This window comes from Sprattus sprattus, assembly GCF_963457725.1.
Source record: "Sprattus sprattus genome assembly, chromosome: 2".
Lineage (NCBI taxonomy): Eukaryota > Metazoa > Chordata > Actinopteri > Clupeiformes > Clupeidae > Sprattus > Sprattus sprattus.
The window spans coordinates 35,880,750-35,903,707 of NC_137921.1; the positions used below are offsets into that span (position 1 = coordinate 35,880,750).

At 47.4% G+C, this 22,958-nt stretch overlaps 1 protein-coding gene across 1 annotated transcript; it reads right to left on the reverse strand.

The window, feature by feature from the left end:
* Positions 1-268: 268 nt before the first annotated feature.
* apc2 (APC regulator of WNT signaling pathway 2) lies at positions 269-21,614 on the reverse strand (the record flags this gene model as incomplete). The annotated part of the gene is made up of 14 exons (XM_080833149.1): positions 269-5,975; positions 6,345-6,559; positions 6,700-6,816; positions 6,938-7,015; positions 7,231-7,370; positions 8,151-8,249; positions 8,654-9,053; positions 9,677-9,769; positions 12,211-12,306; positions 15,720-15,833; positions 16,531-16,639; positions 17,391-17,688; positions 18,652-18,742; positions 21,480-21,614. 14 exons carry the CDS (start codon positions 21,612-21,614, stop codon positions 269-271), a joined length of 7,692 nt encoding a protein of 2,563 aa, XP_080689275.1.
* Between the last annotated feature and the right edge of the window lie 1,344 nt (positions 21,615-22,958).

A 22,958-nucleotide genomic window follows, 5' to 3' on the forward strand; every position in this document is an offset into this window, starting at 1 on the left:
CTCTTCAGGGTTTATGCATATAACTATAAGGAATGTCCTTTGAAGCTACTGTGAACACACGCATAGGAGTTTTTGATACCGGCGCCAGTGTCCTTGCAGGTGGATGTTTTCAGATGGATGGTCTTTGATGCTGGGAGGCAAAACAGAAGAAGTTAAATACCATCTGAGGTAAAAAATACTGATGTTTTAAATGATGAATCCACCTGAGTTGCAGCCTCCGGAAACACAGCATGGACTTGATTCTCAAAACATGGATGTGCCGCAGCTATCAAGCTTCAACTTTTTCAGTTGGCTTCTCGCTGAGTGTTGAGGCTTGGCATTGCATGTCCTGATGTGAGCAGGCCATGGGACTGGGGGTATAGTTAAAGGGGGTGACTCGGACAGCCTTGCTGGGGGAGCTCTGGCGGAAGTGGCCGACACCACCGCTGTGTCCTTCAGGGAAGTTCAGAGATGACACTGTGCTCTTCACAGATCCATCAGAATCTCCGTCCTGCAGGTTGTTTCCAGGGCCGATGCTGATCTTCCTAAACAGGATGATCTTAGCGGCGTCCTCGGCGATGGCTGGGCCATTTTCGATTGTTGGGGAGGTGCTCGAGTTTGTCTTGCTGGTGGACAAGTCTTCAGTCTGAACGATTGCGTCGCTGGTCTTCCTTGACTTCAGAACGATGGTTGGCAGTTTGCTTGGCAGTGGAGGCGGCATAGGCCTTTGCCCATCGGGTGAAGGCAACAGAGGCAGCGCAGTAGCCGGTAGGGTGTTCTTTAGGATCTGTGGCACGTCTTCGTCACGGATCCTCCTCCAGGTTGTCTTATCTCCGCCACGTGTCCCAGTCCTCTGTGGCTTCTTCCTGGTGTCCTCGTCGCTCTTGGCGCGTGCGCTGGAGTCAGAGGAAGAGGAGCGCAGCGAGGTGCGGCTGGTGACACGGCTAAGGACATTGATGCTTGGAGAGGAGGCGTGGCGCTTGAACGTCTCACGGTCGCGCTTGTACGTGTCACGGTCACGTTTGGAGGTCTCCCGCTCCCTGGGCTTCGGCGCAGGGACGTTTCTTCTGGGGATCCTGCAAGGGCTCTCCGAGCAGGTCCTTCTGGCCGGGCGCTTCACTTCGAAGTCCCTGTCGGTGGAGGTGGTCCTGGTCAGTGCGCTGCTCTGCCTCAGAAGGCCCTGCTCAGGTATGGGTCTCTGCGCTGGGCCTCGGCTCAGCCCTCTTCTCGGCCCCTGTGTTGCTGACTTTAGTTCCTGGCACCGAGATGAGCAAAGGAAAACAGCTTTAGGACAAGCTCTGTGGGGTGATGCATGCTGGGAAGTGGGTACGGAGCGTGAGCAGGGTCCATCCCGTCTTGACACATTGGGTGACTCCTTGATAAAGGTCAGCTGCCGCAGAAAGCCATTGCGGTCCGTCTCGCAACCACTGGAGTGGGACGAAGTCATGCGCACCAACTCAAAGCGGTTCGCTGCCGATTCTCTCTTTGCTGACATTTGGCTGTTCTGCCTGCTAAGTGAATTGGGATGATTGGTCACCAGTGGTGAGATTGTCCTAGTTGTCTTTGACTGGTTCTGCATGAATGGTATGCGGACTGGAGACTTCTGAGTTTTGCTGTTGATGGGGGATTTCACAGGCTGATTTGCAAGGCATGTGTTTCCCTTCTTGCCTGGTGGACTAGAAGCTGGTGTTATGTCCTTCTTTGGAGTGCGCTTAATGGTTTGTGTTGGAGGAGGAAGCCTCCTCTGGGTCTGCCTCGATGGGGTAGAGCTCTGTGAGGATCCAGACGATGAGCTCTTTGGTATCCTCGCAGGCGGGGTTGAGCTTCTCTTGGGCAAAGAGAACTCCGTGGAGTCATTGGGCCAGCCAAGTCTGTGCAGACTGCGAGACCTCTGCTGGGCAAAGTTGGGATTCTTCACTGGTTTGTCGGTTTTGGGTGACACCCTCCTGGGAGTTGGACGCTGTGAAAGGTTTGTCTCCTTCTTAGGTGTATAGATGACCGTTCGGCCTCTAAAAACAACTGGCAAGTTTGAGACAGGCTTGCGTTGGGTGAAATCAAGTGGGGTGCCTTGGTTTCTACCCTCTGACAGTTTCTTGGCATTCTTGTTGTCTGTGTTATTCCTAATGTCAGCCTTTGTAGTAAAGCTCGATCCCACAGACACACCAGACATGAATGACAGCACAGACTCAGACTCGGATGAATGCTCTTGAGACTTTGAGGCTTGCAGCTTTGTGACGATAGAGTTAGCACCCTCTTGTATTGCCCTCCACTCAATGCTGTTGAGGTCGGAATCTTTGTCAGACAACATGTCATCGCTCTCCAGCTCTTTCTCAGCTCTCTGTTCAACTGAAGCCTTTTGCTGCCCATTTTTCTGTTTCTGCTTCTTGTCTGACTTCCTCTTCCTCCCAGACTGTTTCTTTCTTTGCTTGGGCATGGCGGACGTTATGCACTTCAGCAGGAGGTCGTCTTCAGAGTCCATACTGACAGAGCTGGGTGAACTGTTGTCCTCATACTGACTCTGAATGTGGGGAAGCTTATTGTTACAATGGACTGGAGCAGATGCCATGCTGTGCCTGTTTTTCATCCAGACCTGCTGCTTCTTTCCTTTGTGCTCTTCGAAGTCTGCATCGCTCAAGGAACTCAGGGATGAACTGAGAGAGTAACATGGCGGGGTCTCATTCATGATCAGATTCTGCTTGATCTTTTGGAAGCCCTTCAGCCGTGTCTGGGGACTGTCCTCACGTTTGACTTTTAACCCCCCACGAGTCATGGTGTTCCTGTTGTTTGTGTCGTTTGTTTGTTTCTGTCCCATTCGTGTCATCCTTGCTTCCTCTTTGTCCAGTTGATCGTCATAGAAACAGTAGATAGCTTCCTCAGTTGGCGTTGGGTGTCGCATAGACTGAAATGCCATGTTTTCCTGAGCATTCTCCCCGTAGAGAGACTTCTGGCTTCGATACAGCTCTGCCCCTTGCATTCTGATGGGCAGATCCAACTGCGGCATGCTCCTGGACAGGTTCTGCGCCTGCCTTTGGCTGTGAGCGTTGGGTGATGGTGACTGCTCTCTGTTGGATCTCGGCTGGGTCAGTTTAGCTGCTACTTCCTTGCTCTGAAGGAGGAGCCTCTGGGTGGGGATGGCATGTCTCATTCGGTTCATCTGATTGTGATTGTCCATCACATCTGCTTGATTGGGCATCCTAGTGGGCTTGTGGAAGCGTGAAAATATCCGCAGCTCCTCGATTCGCTTTGCCTCTTGATCGATCAGCTCCCTTTTCTCCATGTTTCTGGCACGCCAGTCCTTTGCCGCCCTGGCCTTCGTGGGGTATTGAAGCGTCTCATCACTCATAGACGTGGTGCTTGAGAAGTTAATTGCTGTACCCTCTGCTGAATCTGTGAAGGATGAATCGTCATGATAGATGTCTCTTTCAGTCATTCCATGCTTTCGCATAGCACACATTTGATTACTGTTGGGCAACACCATATAGACGGGTAGCTGAATAGATCTTCGAGCTTGAGGATTAGGCATCTGGTTGGACAGGGTAGACATCAGTGGTCTCACTTTCCTAAACCTGGAGGGCATTGCGGAATTGATGCACTCTTTGAGAATCTCTATATCATCGTCCGAGTTCCCCTCACTGTACCGCTCGGCTTGGTCGAGACAACCTTGGTCATCGATTTCATGTCTATGCCCATGATGGGCATTGGGGTTGTTGTCTTGTTGCTGAAGCAGGGGTGTAAGTTTGAGCTCCACGTCTTTCTGTATGTAATGTTCATGAAAAGGTAGTGCACTAAGGCTGGAGGCACAGGAGAAGTTCTCAGTCGGTTTCTCCACGGTAAAGTAGATCATATCCATGTCCAAGTCTGGAGGTAGGTTGAACCTTTCTTTGAAGTCAGCAATCTCCATGAACTTCCTCAGGCTGCTCTCCCACTGGTTCCCCATCTGGTTCTGAGCCTCTGGGATGCCTGTCTCAGCACAGCATGGGGTTTTGCTGCGACTGGGAGGCATGGTCTGCCCAGGACTGTCCGGAAGGTCACTTGGGCTCACAGTCCCACTGATCATCTCACTGCAAGGATCACTCAGGATGGAGCTAACGATGGAGTGAGATTCAAAGCTACCCAGGGAGCTGACCGAGCTACAGCGACTCATGACGAGAGGTGTCTCGTGGATGTAGTTATCGGAGGAACTTGACGGAGTTTGGTCTTCGGGAATCATGGGGGAGATCCCTCTGGGAAAGATCTTTTCACGATGCTTTGGGATTTCAATGGGGTCTGAGATCAGGCTGCTGATACTTGTGCTGGTCTTCTGGTCAGTGACAAGCAGCTGGCTATCACTCAGGTCCTGTAGGGTCTCATCCTCTTCCTCTCTCCTCCCCAGTTCTTCGTCGTCCTCCACTTCAATGATCTCCAGGGATGAGTCGCTTTCAAGCTCATTTTCGCTCTGACTCTGCCCGTCCAGGGCGCCGTCGCCCGAGGACAGCGAGGAAAGAGAGCTGCACCGTGAGAAACAAATGGGTGTGTTCTCCACTGAGTATTTCTGCACCGTTTCCATTTGCCCCAGTGTTGGGCTTCTGGCTGCTACTATTGGAGAGAACTTGGTTATACTGCCACCAGTCATCACCGTCGGCACCCAGGCTTGCCTTCTCATCGCCTGGGCAGCCTGAACGTTGATGGTGTTTTTGGCAACCCCAAACTTTGCAACACTTTGTATGAATGGGACGTGTTGATAAGAGGGGGACAGCTTAATCGTAGACATGCTAGCGTCAGATGATACCTTAGTTGATGTTGTCGCTGGCGTTGACAGATAAGGATCTTCGGCTTTCTCTGTCTCCGTGCTGCTTGGCCCCGCTGTCTGATGATCTTTGTTCCCTTCAGAATCTCGCACGGGTATTTCATTTTTATTCATCCCTGTTGTGCCATGCAGTCCGTGAATGAGGACGTCCTGGTGGGCCACCTTGAGTTCAAGCTTGTCTGGCCTCCTTTGCATTTGTGGTTTTGCCGCAGTGCGGACCTGGTCCTTGCTGCCGCAGTAGCCATCACTGGTGCTGCCACTGTTGAGGCTGTCATTGGACAGGCTGCTGTTGTTGGTTTTGAGGCGTAGCAGAGCATGAGCTCTATTCAGTCGCTCTCTGTGTGCGAGGCTGCTGGTGTCCGAGAGTTGGCAGGGGGAGCAGGACTTCGCTCTGGCCTCGTGGAGCTCGTCAGACCCATACTGCCAGTCCACACAGTGGTCCTCTGAGCTGAGACTGAAGCTGTCCTCTGAGGATGTGTGCATGGTGATGTCTTCCACTAGCTTGTCGATCTTAGCCACTGTGTTGGTGATCTTTTTTGCCAGCTTTTCCGCCGCCAAGGACACCTCGTTGTCAGGGGGATGGTGCTTGTTATCGTCCGTCAGCGGCAGCCCAATATCGCGCTCAGGCTCACCGTCCTTCTTACGAGGCGGACCCTGGAGGAAGTTGGAATTATTCAGGAACATGGATAGCATTGAGAACGTCCCCGTGTCAAGGCTGCTCGACACATTCGGGGCCTCATCATCATCAAAGCAGCCGGAGTCCGAGGCATAGTCCTTCGCCAGGCTCTCAATGTGCCTCAGTGGTTTGTTGATACTTGGGTGTTTGGGACTTTGCTTTTCAATGGAGTCAAACGTCTCTGCCAGGTGTTTGGCATCCAGCTCAGCCTCCAGCGCTTTCTGCTTCCTCATGTAGAGGGATGGCATGCAGGACCCGGGAGATATCACAGCCGTGTCCTTGAACTTCAGTGGCCGGTTGGCCAGGAGGTTCCTCAGCGCCGCCGCGCTTCCCATGGCGATCATCTTGTGCTTGGAGTGGATGAGATTTCTGAGCATGCTAACTGCGCCCAGGTCCCACAGCAGCTCCTGGTCCTTGGGGCTCCGGGCGGAGAGGTTCCAGAGGGTTCCGCAGGCGTTGCTCACTATGGTCAGGCTGTGGGAGCGTAGGTGCTGGAGAAGGGTCTGCAGACAGTTGTGGTCCCTGAGGATTTGCCTGTAGCAGGAGAGTAGAAAATATGAACCTCTGGCATGTCTGATAAAGGTGTAATCTGGTATAGTATATTATAGAATAGTATTTATAGTATAGAGTAGTGAGGCAAAGTAATACTAGCGCAAACCATTGATAAAGCAAATGGTGCCATTCAGCAAAATACACCAATATACTGTATATGTCAAATGTATTATACCTGTCTGAATTAAAAAAGAATGAAAACCTCAAACCTATCAATATTAGGCAGTAGAGTGTTTCAGTATATAGTATAGGATGTCAAGGCAGTGGAGCATTGCTTGGCTAAAGGCATTGATATAAAAGTAAATGGTGACATTGTACCACGGATTTTAGTACTTTTTAGTAAAGTATTACCTGTAATCATCTCGGGTTGCGATAAGACTGGACACATTGCGCAGGATTCCTCCGCCACTCTCAATGATGGCCAGAGAGTTGGTCTGGCATCTGTAGGTGAGGGTGCTGACCAGGAACCCCAGAGCCCCGTCGACGGAGCAGATGGCAACCTTATTCTCCTGACTGTGAGCGGAGAGGTTCCACAGTGCGCTGAGGATGCTCTTCAGGGTGGACTCCTGCAGGACGGAGCAGAACCATGGGACGTGTTAAAGAGGACCTATTGTGCTTTTCTTTTCTTGTGTGTTATAGAGCGTTTCAGACACAGAGTGAATAGTTGATGTGTTGAATAATAGGCCGTGTTGGTGTTATTGTTTACCTTTGTGGCCTGGAGTGCACAGGTGACCAACGCTGGCACACTGCCCACGTCTCTCAGAGCCCTCTTGCTGTTGATGTCGGCACGCCACGACAGGTTCCTCAGGATGCTCGACACAACCTGAAGGCAGGGAGAACTGATTTCTTAGCATTCATAAAAAATGCATTCTAATTTTAGAATAACACTCTGTAGCAGTGTACTCATAAAGTGCTGATGCAAGTTATTTATTTTAAATTTTCACCTGATGTAATTCCTCGCTGTCTGATGCAAGCTGAGACACAATGGCCCGAAGACAACTCTTCTTAGTACAAAGCGTGGCCTAGAAACACCACAAAACACACAGTGAGACTTCATCTGCGCTTCTAAAAATATCCCTGCTTGAATACATTAACAGCCATGTTGTACGGGACACGCAATAATTGTACATTTCTCACAGAGATTTTTGAACACAGCAGCACAACCAGAGCATAGCAATAGTAACGGTAGGAGTTAGTTTTCAAGTCGACTGTTGAGTCTGCCTGTGCCATGACTTGCCTTGTTGACCACGTCTCCAAAGGTGAGGTTGGTGAGGGCCATTCCTGCGTAGCGTCTCAGAGCCATGTTGATGGGGTCGTTCTGCATACCGTACAGCTCCTGGTCCAGGTGCATCAGTTCTGCCACCACCTGAAGACCCCCTATGGACATAAAGATGGAAGAATGAATATATCATCATCAGTCTATAGATAGATAGATAGATAGATAGATGGATACTTTATTAATCCTGAGTGAAATTTAGGCAGAATATAGATCAGAAATATTGGAATTAATATATCATCCTCAGTATATAGATCAGATTATAGGAATGAGTATATCATCCTCAGACTATATAGGAACGATGTATCGTCATATGACTTCAGTGACCATCTGAAGATCTTTTTTTTACAAAGGCAGACATTTCTCAGGGTGCTAAAAGAAATAAAAGACGTTAAGTCACAGACAATTAAAGAATTTCATGAAAATTTTAATTAAAATCTCATCTAACCTACGGTAATTTAATTACATTCAAATCACATTGTACCATGTTTGCCCTTCTGGAGCAAACACAATCCCACAGTTAATCTCTAAATGTTGTGTTACGTCACTGTACTGAAGATGGGCCAGCATTTCTGGTACTGATACATTTCTGATACTGTGCTCACAGCATGTCAGGATGATCCGCATTGTATTCCTCAAAGCTGTGATGTGGATGGTAATATAAATAGCTGAAGTGGCACAGTGATATATTTATACTCCACTTCAGCCAACTCATTAAAACCTGGCGTGCGAGGGTGTCTTGTGCTTATGTGAGCAGATAGCAAATAGAAACTGTCTTTGTCTCCAGTCTCTTGACATGTGGAAACAACCCTTTCCTTTGCATGATTAGAGAAGGGCGATGTGTGGGTCTTGAGAGCGTGAGGCTGCACTGGTTTACTCACCCAGCTCGTTCATGGCCCGCCTGTACTCCTCATCGAAGGACAGCTTCATCACTGCACACACCGCCTGGCAGATCTGAGGGTCCACAGGCTCAGGGATGTCTGTGTGGGTCAAACAGGGAGGTGAGCAAAAGTCCTTTTTACTACTTAGGGAGTTCAAAATGAAACTTAGACAGTCACTTATAAGGACTGTGTTTTATCAAGCTGTCTGTATTGAAGAACATGTCTTTGTCAGATAAACAATAGTGCTTTAGGTCGCAAATAGTCAGTGATGACACTGTGATGAGTATCTACTATACTGTAACCACAAATCCTGTGAAATGATTGAGTTAACCATGAGTTTGTTTTTCACATACTCAAGTTAGGCAATGCAGGGACAATTAGACAGTTAATCCTGTGGCAGCTGCCTGACCTCACATTGGCGTGTTGCCGGCTGACCATAGAATGTCCAGTATGTCTCACGTAGGGGCTGTCTGACCCAACACCGTCATGCATGTAGTCCTGACCTGTGGTTGTGGTTCCCCCTGGCGACGGCGTGCCGACGTGGTTCTCCATCCAGTCCCAGCCGCTCTCGCTGTGTGAGCGGATCTGCTCGAGCACGTGCAGCACCCTCATCTCGCGCCGTGCCTGCCCCTCGTCCGGCTGCGAGTAGATGATGTTGTGCAGCGCAGCGCACGCCCGCGACCGAGCCTCCCGGCTGCAACCGGCGCTCCCGCCGCTCTCCCCCGCTGCCGAGGCCCCCCCCTCAGGGCCGTCGTGCAGGATCTGCACCAGCAGCGGCACGCAGCCGGACCGGCGCATGGCGACGCAGCTGTCCTGGGAGCTGGACATGGCGAGCAGCGTGCGCGACATCTCCTCGCGGTCCCGCGTGGCCAGCATGGACAGGAGCCAGAACACCATCTCCACCTAAAGAGCCGACGCAAGCAGGTACAGATATGAGGAGGAGAAAAATCTCAGAGGTTAGCAGATATCTCTCCTCTGGCCTGATCCGTGCAGGATGACTAGGCAAGGGGAACGTGGGAATTAGAATAAAAAGCTCAAAGGTTTGCAGTTTTTTTCCTGCGCACTGACATTGATGCTGACTGCCATGGATGTATGTGTGTGTGTGTTTGTCTGTGTGTCTGTGTGTCTGTGTGTGTGTGTTTGTGTTAATAACTGGTAAAGGTGTGTGTGTTTGTGTGTGTTTATAACTGGTAAAGGAGTGAGGTGTGTGTGTGTGTGTGTGTGTGTGTGTGTGTGAGAGCATATTTGCTTTAGAGTGATTATACAAGAGAGTGCTGATGCTCTAGCTTTCACTTGACAAACTCAGGGTCTGTCAGGGGAAGTGCCTTTCATGAAGGGTGTGTCTGTATGTGAGGAATGGTGTAGACTGGAAAATGTGTGCATGTGTACACTTACTTTCAATAGTGGTGTGTGAGGGGATATTAGTTGTTTGGCCGCTGCTTTGTGTGTGTGTGTGCGTGTGTTTATAACTTGAAAAGGTGTGTGTGTGTGTGTGTGTGTGTGTGAGGTATGTGCTGTAATCTTACCTTGCTGCCCCCCTCCCCTGGCCCGTCCAGTCCTGAGGTGCTTGATGCATGCTCCATCTCAGACATGGGGGGCTTGGATGAGCAGCTGAGGGTCTGAGTCATTAGAAAGGAAGAAAAAAAGAAATTTCCTGTCAGCTTTGCAGTGAGCAAATAGGGTGGGTTATAGGTCAAATAGCATCATTAGGGATGAGGTGCAGTTATTTCAACATTTGTTATCTCAACATTTGTTACAAATTGTGTATGTATGACACTGAATCACTGAGAACAAAAACATTTCAATATTCCCCTTTTTTATCAGCATTTGACAATGGAGGTGCTTGCCTCTTGTCTGCAGATTTTCAAACTGAGTTCCGCAAATGTTATTATTAAAAATGTATTATTTATTAATTTTTAGTATTTTCCTTTCATCAGGCATCCTTGCTCCCTGCCATGTCACATTTGCATCTGACACACCAATCACCTCGGTCTCTTCGTTCCCCTGAGGCCTAGAGTCATTAACCCCTCCTCCCATCCCGTGGTCCATCGCTATGGCAACCTTTGATGCTGCCGCTGCCTTCGCTGAGATCTGACGCAGGGTTTGAGACAGTGGGCGGGGCAAACATATGCTACCCCGCATATCTTTATGTAGCCAAGCGAGCGCTACGCACTTAATAACAACAACAGCAGACTGCGTTTGCCCCTCACTGATTGTGATTAATGTGATGAGGGGGCAAGAAGGGATGAGGGGGCAAGAAGGGACAAAGGTGCTGTCACATGTCACATTTAACATGAATCTATTAGAATAAAGATCAGTGTTTCGGCTGCCATCTGGCTAATGGTTTGCTTGATGGATTGCAGTGATTTAAAAATGTGCTCAGATCTCCTTTTATCTGTTGGCTGGGCTAATACAAACATGGAATGCAGCAAAGTCAGAAGTAATCATTCCTTCTTCTGTCAGTAGTGAAGCGTCTCTGAAGTCATTCCTTCTGCTTTTGTAGCCCTCCTATTGTTCCCACAGAGAGCAGTGGCGGCGTCTCCGGCTTATTACTATTCTGAGTATGTGCTCAGTCAGAAACACCAGAGGGCTGGTGCTGCGGCTGGCCGGGCTGAGCCGGGCCGCTCTAAATCTCCAGGAACCAGCTTCAATGTGCCAGGGAAACACTGAACCTGCTGTGGAGGCATCCAATCACAACGCAGCTACAGTGGGCCATGTCCCCTTTTCTGCTTAGCAACACACGGAGGTAGTCTGTGACTCTGGACGATCGGACAGCAAGGTGATGTGGGTGTGTGTGTGTGTGTGTGTGTGTGTGTGTGTGTGTGTGTGTGTGTGTGTGTGTGCCTGTGCCTGTGTGTGTGTGTGTGTGTGTGTGTGTGTGTGTGTGTGTGTGTGTGTGTGTGTGTGTGTGTGTGTGTGTGTGTGTGTGCGTGTGTCTGCAGGCTACGCACTGCAGCAGAAGGGACTGTTTGTCTCAATCAGCTCAAGGTGAATGGCCTGCAGGATAGCTTCAGTTTTTAAAATGTCGAGCTTGAGGAAATACAACCGTTTCATTCAAGACAGCTAGAGTGTTATGCCCTTTCTTCACACGCGCAGTGATTCACATGTGACTTCCTGAAATGTCCTTAATGCTCACAATGATTAATTTATGAAATGGAGCTCATTATTTATTGAGGCTTGCATGTATTGGCTCTAAAGCAGATTTATATAGATCGGATATTCTCCAATTACAGCTGATGTACCTCTCTCATGGCTCTAAGATTTATGTCTGAATGTCCAAGGGATGTGGTTATTTATGATGTCATATTTTTTTCAACAGCTTAAAGCAGAACGCATTAAGAGTTCCAGGAAGGATCCAGCGTTGTTCCAGACATTACAAAGAGATATAGTGGAACTGACACGCTACACAGATAAAACCTGCAACACCCCTAATCCAATTTTTTGGACCATCGAGCGAAAAAAGAGAGTGTTTCTTTGTGCCTACGTACGTCCCCAAATGAAGCCTAATATTTCAGAGCTCTTATAAAACATTCCTGGCAGCACATAAAAAGAGGAAGACACAAGCGTAAAAGCAGCTATGAAACCAGGAAAAAATTATGGTAAACAATAAACAGTAAACAATATCTACAGTAATATCAGAACTTTTTTCCAAATGGGTATCTTCTAGCCTTCTTACTTGGCTGGGTTGTTTCAAATCAAAAAACATTTTTTAGGGGTTTGTTTTCAGATGCCATGGCAGCCTCCACTAGCCTATTTAACTCTGCTGTTGGGTGCTGTTGAGATGCTAGCCTACCCCATGCTACCTGAATCTCTGTTATGGGTCTGCTTTGTTGAAATGTCACCATGTGCTAGCTTACCTGATCCCAATACGGGGAGGGCTGTGTTGCAGCATTAGCCCATGCTAACGTACCTGACTCTCTGAGGTGGGGGTTAGGGTTAGAGTGGTATCCATGGTAATGTACCTGACTTTCTGAGGTGGGGGTAAGGGTTAGAGTGGTATCCATGGTAATGTACCTGACTCTCTGAGGTGGGGGTTAGAGCGGTATCCATGGTAACGTACCTGACTCTCTGAAGTGGGCGTTTTCTCCATAGGGGCACGAGACTCATGAGCCTCCTGAAGCTCCTTCTCCAACTGGTCCAGACGAGCTACACGGATCTGCAGTATTGGAGACGAAGATGAGGATGACGATGATTGAGATAAGATTCTAGATTTTGTTGTTATATACTCAACACTCAATACCCAAAACTACGACTGATTACTGATACTGATTGATGGAACTGGAATTATTGTTATTATTATAGGTAAAGATGTACTTCTCTGTATCTACAACTCACTCTGAACGTATACTACGTCTGTCTCTCACTGAGATCCAATGCAAATGACATGTGACCCTCCCCCCCCCTCTTCCTGCTAGAGGCCTTGTGTCCTGGCATCCCCATCCCCCCATAGGTGACCCTCTCAAATGTATCCCACCCCCCCTTCTCTTTGTATAAAACCTGATAGCATACTGCATCAGGTTAGACCGTTCTTGAACCAACAGCGAGAGGGGTCTCCATGCTGCAATACAAGCCAACTGAAACCGACTCTGCCTCCTGTCCATTCTTCAACTTTAGCGTGCTTTATTATTATTCTATTAGATGGTCCTTCGATGCCGGTAGATATACATCTATCTGAAACAGCAAAAGAATATGAGCCAACGCTTCAAAAACTTTGAACGGGAACGGTAAGCGACTTACGCTTCATTCTATGTGCAAAATTGTTTTTTTTGTTTGGAGTGAGTGAGATAAAGTTGTGGAAAGCGCTTGCTTTTCCACACATTGAGTAAAGTAGTTTATATATATTTACCCGACACTGCAGCACAGTGAAAGGCATCGTATTCAGGTTTAAATCCCAATATATATTCAAACAAAGTCTCAGACGCGGGCGTCGGATTTGTAGTACTTGTGGCCACGTGTCTGGACAACAGTGAGTCCGAGAGTACCGGTGGACTCTGTGTGTAACGCTGTACATACAGAGACGTCCTCTATCGTAAAGCCTCTCCAACCGGGTGCTAACCCTGAAGAACCTTAATCGGAAGAAGTAGGGAGATCTCACATCAAACAAAAGAAACCTTTGCACATAAAAGAAAAAGTCCCGTTCGCTATAATTGACTTTTACTATTCATTATAAGGACCAGGACGGGTCGGTTTCGGTTGGTTTGTTTCAGCGTGATATGTTTGTCTGTTCCGTGTTTCATGTTCGTTGTGTAAGCCTGTGTGCGTCCATCTGTGTTGTCTTTGTTCTTAAAGTGGCCAGGCTTGACTATCAGTGATTCAAACAGCACCATCTATCCCATTGTCTAAATTGATCTAACTTAGCCAGTTAGAAGGAGAGGAGTGAAGACTTTTAACAAAGCCTTCATCCTGGGTGTATATGTTTAAGATACATGGAAATAAGATGCCTTTACGGAAAAACATACGTAAATGTATAGACACATTAGCGGGGCCCACAATATGTTGGAATGCCCCTTTTAAGTAAAATCAAATGAGCTCACTGTTCAAGTGATCTGTCTGGTAGTCACACAAAGCCAGTGAATGTTGAGGAGGCAGACTTCTGCTAACTCTCTGTGTTCTGTGTTGCCTACATGTTGTAACCAGATTATTAACTTCTCTTGTCTTTGTTTCCCCACGAGTCAGACAACGCGTGTTCTGAGCGAACAACTGCGCAAGCGCTCTCTTGTCTGTGTTTCCCCGCGAGTCAGACAACGCGTGTTCTGAGCGAACAACTGCGCAAGAGCGCGCGCGTGTGTGTGTGTGTGTGTGTGTGTGTGTGTGGGCTGGCCAGCCGATGAATGAATGTACTTACACGACTCCTAGCCAATGAATGACTTCAATGCCACTCACTGACTGAGTGAGAATATAGACTGACATACTTTTGACCACTTTTGACTGCTTTTGACTGCTTTGTTTATTGTCTGGTATATGACTTTTGACTGTTTTTGTTTATTGTCTGGTATGATTTAAGTCTGACAATGCCTTGCTTTAACTTGTATTTACTTTTCAAAGGTGATAGCTTCCAAGCTATCATATAGGGGATTTGAAGGCTTGTTGTGACTTATCTGCACTATTTTATGTTGTCTTTTGTTTGTCACAACTGTATTCCTTTTTATTTTTATTTGGTCAAAGTCATGTGCTATTTGTCTTTGTTTGTTTCAACCTTTATTTTTATTTACTCCAAGCCATGTGCCTTGACCCCTTAAGTAATCTTGCAGAATCCTTTTACCAAGCACCCCTCCCCCTCCCCCATATCACAGTCAAATGCAAATGTTTGAATGGCTCTAAAACCCCTCATACTGTTGTGGTTTCTCATGCGGACCCTGAGATCACACACAACACTTTAGGAGAAGACTACCCCTCCCCTGCCCATCTGCAGCCATCAACACACCCTATCTAACACCTCCCTGTGTCCCGGGTGTTTTTGGCTCCGGCTGAGGTCATGGACTGTCCAGCTCTCCTCAGAGATACACACTCAGCCTAAACAAAAGGACTCTTGACAACCCTGTGGACACAAAGGAAACCTGAACTCATCAACTGGCCATCCACGTGCTTGGTGTTTCAGCACCTGATTCAGCACGTCTTGCCATGGTAGAGACTATCCACCCAGAGAACATGGCAGAAGGACTCTGCATGTGGGCTCTGTGTGGTCACAAGATAACTACTGATGGAACTGCAAATAGATATTCCACTGTTAACCACTGTTAATTTGTATCATCCCTATCTGTAACATATTTCGATGTGTCCTGCCCTGATTGGCTGTTGCCTGGTTATTATTGTGTGAGCATATATATGCTCAATTGGGGGACTGATGGAACTGGAATTATTGTTATTATTATAGGTAAAGATGTACTTCTCTGTATCTACAACTCACTCTGAACGTATACTACGTCTGTCTCTCACTGAGATCCAATGCAAATGACATGTGACCCTCCCCCCCCCTCTTCCTGCTAGAGGCCTTGTGTCCTGGCATCCCCATCCCCCCATAGGTGACCCTCTCAAATGTATCCCACCCCCCCTTCTCTTTGTATAAAACCTGATAGCATACTGCATCAGGTTAGACCGTTCTTGAACCAACAGCGAGAGGGGTCTCCATGCTGCAATACAAGCCAACTGAAACCGACTCTGCCTCCTGTCCATTCTTCAACTTTAGCGTGCTTTATTATTATTCTATTATGATATTGATCAGAAGAAACCCTGTACCATTGCCCTTCTATAATATGGCCAAACCCTAATATATACCATTGGCCTTCTATAATAGTGCCAAACCCTATGATATTTATACCATTGGCCTTCTATAATATGTCCAAACCCTATGATATTTATACCATTGGCCTTCTATAATATGTCCAAACCCTATGATAGTTATACCATTGGCCTTCTATAATATGTCCAAACCCTATGATAGTTATACCATTGGCCTTCTATAATATGGCCAAACCCTATGATATTTATACCATTGGCCTTCTATAATATGGCCAAACCCTATGGTATTTATACCATTAGCCTTCTATAATAGTATGTCCAACCCCTCACCTGTGTCCTCTGCACCATCTCATCACTGGTACCAAATCGCTCCTCCATAACGGACCGCACCTGCTGGGCCTCGAACTCCAGCTGCTGGCGAATCATATCCATCTGGATGGAGAACTACAGACACAACACAGAGTACGTCACAATCTGCAGACACAACACAGAGTATGTCACAATCTGCAGACACAACACAGAGTATGTCACAATCTGCAGCCTGCACAACATATAATACAACCAGCAACCTACACAACCTACATCACACCCGTAAAGCATATATTACAGACATCACATCCTATAACTTATATATTATATATTACAACCAGCAACGTACACAACCTCCATCACAAACTGGAGCCAATACAACATAATATTCAATACACCTACCGATATAAAAACCTGCTGGCAACATATACGTATCCCAATGTGCAGACAATAGAATCAATATATCAGCCTGAGGGTTGCTCAACATACAACATCCCAATCTAATCCTAGGCTGTTGTGAGCTGTGGTTATCTGTCTTGAAGAGAGGGCAGGCTGATTGGACTTGGGAAGCAGCTTTGTTAGTGTGAACAGTCTCTGGAGAAGCGCCCACTGCTGTTATCTTGCCTGGCAGATAATGTTTCGAACTAATGTCAAAGAATCGAGCCGAGGTTATCCAGATACAGTCACAAGCAATCTGATCCCACAGTATACTCAGTGTCTGTGTGTGTGTGTGTGTGTGTGTGTGTGTGTGTGTGTGTGTGTGTGTGTGTGTGTGTGTGTGTGTGTGTGTGTGTGTGTGTGTGTCTGTGAGTGTGTGTGTGGTTGCTCTTACCGTTTCGATGCGGGGCAGCTCTGCCAGCTTCTGAGAGAGGCCTTGCAACTGAGAGTAATACCAGTGTCGCTCTCTTTCCTCTTTCTCAATCTCACTATGAAGCAAGGCTCTGAAACACAAGCACAAGCATCAGAACCACACATAAACACAGCCCATTCAAACCCAGAACATCAGAACCACACACAAACCAAGCCCAATCAAACCCACAACATCACAACCACACATAAACACTAAAGTTCTACCAATGTTAGGACTAAACACTGGTACCCTGCCCAACCCAAACACTAAATGCACATTAAAACAACAGCAACCGTCAAACCAAACAAACAAACAAACTACACATCACCAGTTCAACACTGAAACACTGTCACACACTGAAACACTGACACATTACTGTTCTGCTGGCGATGAAGCATCTCAGGGCTTCTGATAAATCATAACATTTTCTCTCCGATCAGATTCCCAATCACACTCTTAGCATCTTACACAACCAAAGTACCTGGAAATGAAATCAAATAAGGTCTGGTTCCAGGACGATACAATACGCAACTCTGTGGCTAAAATCAATCTGTGGCTGTTAAGCCTCAATACATTTCAGTCAGATAATCCCCTCAGGAATCAGGCTGAGGCTCTGCCTCTGGCTCTCCTCTCTCCTCTCTCTCTCTCTCCTCTCTCCTCTCTATCTCTCTCACCTCTCCTCTCTCACACCTCTCCTCTCTCTCACCTATCCTTTCTCCTCTCTCTTACCTCTCCTCTGGGTCTGCTCTCTCCTCTCTCTCTCCTCTCTCTCTCTCAGTCTCATCTCTCTCCTCTCTCTTCTCTCTCTCGCTCTCTCTCCTCTCTCTCTCTCTCAGTCTCACCTCTCCTTGCAGAGGTCCTCCAGGTGCTGAGCGGTGACACGGCCCTCCCCCATCAGGCCTGCTTTGGAGATGGAGCTGTCCATGAGGTGGGGGTGTATGGCCGTGCCCTCCCCAGCCACGGAGAGGCTCTGGCGGGACGAGGGGCGGTGGGGGCTCCTGGCTCGGCCCTGGCTGGAGGGGTGCATGGCCAGGCAGTCTTCCCCGTCCCCAGCCGCGCCGCCCAGAGATTCGGGAAGCATGTGGAGGTTGTGAGGCTGGTACTTCAGTTCATAGTAGTTGGTCAAATCCATGTGCAATTCTAAAAATGAGACAAAGGGATTGTTTGGGTTGCAATGGTTAGTTAAAACTATGTGCAGTTCTGAAAATGATTCGAAATGTTTCTTTTTGTCTTGTAGTGACTGGTTAAATCTGTGTTCAATTGTGAAGACGAATTTAGATTTTATAATAAACTCACACAGGTGACCTTGAACTGTGCCTCTGTAGCTCTGTAAAATAAACCACTGAAATAGACTTCTTTGTCTTCAGACGCCATTAAATGATGTCAGTGTTCCTGAACTCAGCATCGACACTCAGTTTCTCTCAAGGTCGTCACGGAAACTGGATTAGTGAGATGATGAGCTGCGCATCGGTCTGTTTCTGTTTTGATTATTTGGCAATGCGCAGCTCGGGCTGGACGAGAAAAAACTCATTCAGGATATAAACGAGGCCGTGACAGACTGACACGCTTGACTGAGAGGCATCATAAACGCAAACATTCCAATAAACAACTTGAGAATCCAGTAAACAGGACAAATGGCCAGAATGGCTGATGTAGGATTCACTGCTGTCGTTCTGAGGCATTTACTGTTGTCGTGGTCGTTTCGTGGTTTGTCATATTTCTGAGTTTGTGCTCTGAGCAGTCCTGTGATGAAGGCTTTTCTGTTGTGTACTGTTTTTAGAGCAGTATATTTCACGTACCTCTCAAATCTCAGAATTAGTGTGTCTGGTATGTACTGGTTTGTTTACTATGTATGTATTTATGCTCAGAAAATCAAGAATAAAGCAGTCACTTTGTAGTAGTATGGGTAAAAATGACACAGAAAAGTACCCCTAAAGCATGAAAAGCAGGGAAGAGCATGCTCTGTTTGCTGTGTGTATGTGTGTGTGTGTGTGTGTGTGTGTGTGTGTGTGTGTGTGTGTGTGTGTGTGTGTGTGTGTGAGTGTGTGTGTGTGTGTGTGTGTGTGTATGTGTGTGTGTGTGTGTGTGTTTGTGTGTGTGTACCTTTGAGCTGGTCGAGTACGTCGGTTCTCCCTGATGAGGCCAGTGTGCAAGCCTCCTGCTCCAACTTCCTCTGCAGCTGCCTCAGGACATCCTGGAACAAGCAGGGATCAGTCAGCATCACTGGTACCCAAATCCCCCTCCCCTCCTCTCCTCTCCTCTTCTCTCTTCTCCTCCTCCCCCCTCCTCCTCTCCTCCCCTCCCCTCCCCTTACCTCCCAGTTACAATGAGGCTGCTCCAGGACACATCAGGAATGACATGACAAAAAAACGCACAACCTCGCAGACAAACCATAACAAACATCCTTGCTGCTGAAAAGACAACAGTCACACCCTCGCTGAGACAACAATAACAACCACAGCCTCTATCGCTGCTCACACGTAGAAGCACACATCTGGCTGTCACACATCTGGCTGTCACTGTGCTTCTAGATGGCTACTGCTACTGGGCAGAATTAAATGAGAATAAAATCCTTAACACCAGCCTTTTCAGCAGGCTCCATGTAGAGAAAAGGGTGTTATTCATCAGAATCAAACGCAAACTCTCCCAAAGGACGGAACACAAAATGACGCTGCGCTGTGTGTGTGCTGCAGATAACCTCCTCTCCAGCCCTCCAGCGCTCTGGCCACCAGAGGAGGAGACTGACCTGGGAACAGAGGAGGAGACTGACCCGGGAACAGGGGCTTTAGCCGAGGGATTATCCAGCTGTGCTCCCAGCTGCTGAGCACGTGTGGCCCGCTGGCATGCTGGGATTGACAGCGTGCACAAACACACACACACACACACACACACACACACACACACACACACACACACACACACACACACTCAACACCAATCCAGCTCAGCTTAAAGGTCACACACTGTGTCATAAACGATGGGACACGTTCACACACACCCACACACACACACACACACACACACACACACACACACACACCTGAGATTATTAATAAAGCTCGAGGAAAGAGATGGAGACCCTTTCTGTTGATGGTGTTTTTGTACCCTTGTTTGTTTGCTCTGAATGAAATCACATTGTGATGGTGATTAATCAATGACTAGGTCTCACCTACGAAGTGTGTTTGTAAGCTTCCTTTTGGCCGCTGTATGATTGGGTGATGGTTATTTCTGCCTTTTTCACCATTCGCCAGCTAGAGTCAGTGAAGGAAGGCGAGGAGCCATATTTAGATAACCAGCGCAAGCTGACACTAAGCTGTGCACAAAAGCAACAAAACCCTCTTCACAATACATCCTAAATCTTCAAGTAATCCAGTCTCCTCTCTGGGCCATGCTTGTGTGACTGAAAGGGGAATGTCCTGACCAAAAAAATCTAAATGTCTCAATCCAACAAATGTGCCTTTTCCACCAGTGCTGCCAAGGGTAATATTAAAGGAGGGCTCCCTAAAAGAGTAAATATTAAAGGAGGGCTCCATAAATAGTGTATCTGAAACACTCTGCAGCTCAGAGAAAAGGCACCGCTGGACTAATTTCTTATTCTGATGGTTTTAACTCCACAGGGGGCTGTCAGGTTTTGTGAGCTGCGTTTAATGCCCAGGAGGAGGTGGCTTTGAGGAGAATCACCCACATCAGCAGAAGAGGGGTGATTAATGCGGGGAAGACAGCAGTTCCCACTTTACGTAAAGCCTCTGCACATATCACAGGGAACAGGCAAGCAGCGCCAAAGAATCCCTGATAATTATACCACATTTCTTGGCTGTCTGTCAAATATACAGTGACCATTTTTGTGTTTTTAGAAACGGAGGATAAAAGCGGAATACTTCTTCTTCAGTGACGTGGCGATGGTGTAATAACTGATCCCCCCCTGACACACTGCAGTCCAGTGTGATAGATCAATAACAATCAATCAATAACAATCGATCAATAACAATGACATCTTTAGAGGACCATTGGGATGGTTCCCCCTAACGAGGGCCTGAATGGTCAGGGTAAGAGAGCCATGGGGACTGGGACGTCTGAGAGAGAAAGAACAGAGAGCAATGGCTGAGAGGGAAAGAGAGAGAGAGAGACAGTGAAAGAGAGATGAAGTGAGAGAAAGAACAGAGCCGTGGCTGAGAGAGAGAGATAGGGAGTAAGAGGGAGAGGAGGAAGAGGAACAGGAGGAAGAGGATAGAGCAGTCACGGAGGCCACATGAGCAGAAGCATCACTCACTCTGGGCAGTGCGGACACAAACCATTACCATCTCTATGGCCATTTAGTGGAATCTGGGTCACCGCAGAGGCAGAGATGGGGACGCTGCCATGTTAGATGGCAAAGGAGCCCAGGACATTTCCTACGCTTGCTCAAGCATGTCTGCCTTCTCTGCCATCTCTGCCATGCCAAGGCTCACAGAACGGTCCATGAACAAAGGCTCAGACATTAGCATAGATAAAACCAAAGGCCAAGACTTTAGCGTAGATAAAACTATGTGTAGAAAAATCAAGGAATTGAAAATATCCAACTGAATGTTTCCCTTTTATTAATCATGCATGGCCATTAACAGAGCACGGTCTCCAGGTGTGTCATGAAAAATTCCCTTTGAACAAGGGAGAACCCTTGAGCATAACCTAACTCAGAAAGGGGGGGGCATCTGCCTAAGGCAGGCCCAGGTGGGAATGCCCTGGTCAAGCATCTGCAAAGTAGCAAGACAGTCTTGTTATATGATTTCATTTGCCAATATTTACTGCAGATTCCACCAACAATCATAATCAATAAGCATCTAATACCTGATATGAAAATAAACATCCATGTAGAAAATGTATCTCACAACAGACATGAGCCCAGAGGTGTTAATGTGTCAGTGGTGTCTTTTGACCCTAGTGAGCTGCCGTACCTTCATGTCGGAGGTCTCGTTCTCCAGTTTGGACAGGTGGTGGGAGTTGTCCTTGAGCTCCCGGCGCAGGTGAGTGTTCTCCTTCCGGAGGTCCTCCACCTGCCTCACCAGCTGGTCGTACGACGCGTTCGCCATCTTCACACCACTGGGTCCCTGAATCACATACACACATACAGAGGTCAACTGGCTGGATGAGGTGAGATCAGAAAGATGTGGGAGAATTTCACCATCAAAAAAAATCTCAATAACAAACACTGTATGATGTGTAACAGTCTAAAACTTCTCAGCGGGACATTGTTCTCTCACAATGACTGACTTAGGTTTCTAAACAGCCTTGAAACAGGCAGCAGGCAGGTGGATTGATGGAGAGGCTCATGAACAGGCCCAGCTAATCAGCAGTCCTATCAGCAATCTAATCTATAAATAATCTATGACATCACTGTTGTAGGGGATGAGAAAGATTCAATAACAGAGAAGGTATCCCTCAAAATATCAGTGATGAAGAGCGATTAAGAGTGCTCATTGTAAAATATAATTGATGAAGAGTGTTCATCGTGTTCTTGTGTTCACTAAGATGCCTGGGTTTCATCCATCTCCCGGAGCTGGGTGTATAGAGGCCGCTCAATGGTCTGTCAAATACACTTTATCTCTGTTGTGATGAATGTTTACGCTTGGCTAGACCTGGACTGGCGCTCTCTGTAGTCTATCTATGCGACTGAAGAAACACAGTCTGCAAGCATCGCAAACAAGGCAGTGTTATACACACTTATGGCCTCACACAGGGACGAAGACACAATATATCACAATAATATCACTGCATTTTACATTTTTACTAACACAAAACAGCCATTCCATTTGTCAATAGTCTGTATTTTGATGGAGCAACATATTTCAGTTTAAAAAAAAAAAAGTTAGATATAAATATTTGTGTTGAATTCCTAATGCTAATCTAAACCCCAGATTGAAGTGTGATTTTCAGGAGAGCCTTTTTCAGTTCAGAATGTCACTGATTGGTCAATCAGACTCGAATCCTCCAAACTTGCAACGAAACGAAACAGTGTTGTTGTCTAATCAGGTTGTGGTGCTGACCCTGGAGCGAGGTAGGCAGCCACGTTCACCTACTTCTGGGTCGCCTGGGAATGATTGTCCCCCTAACTGGTCAGATAAAAGCAGGCGCAGCCTTCCCACGCTTCAAACCTTAGCACTCTTTTTTCCTGCATAATAAGGCCAGTCCATCGGTGTGTCAGTGTGTGTGTGTGTGTGTGTCTGTAAGCGTGTGTGTGTGTGTGTCTGTCTGTTAGTGTGTTTGTGTGTGTGTGTGTGTGTGTGTGTGTGTGTGTGTGTGTGTGTGTGTGTGTGTGTGTGTGTGTGTGTGTGTGTGTGTGTGTGTGTGTGTCAGTGTGTGTATGTGTGTGTGTGTGTGTGTGTCTGTAAGCGTGTGTGTGTGTGTGTCTGGCTGTTAGTGTGTTTGTGTGTGTG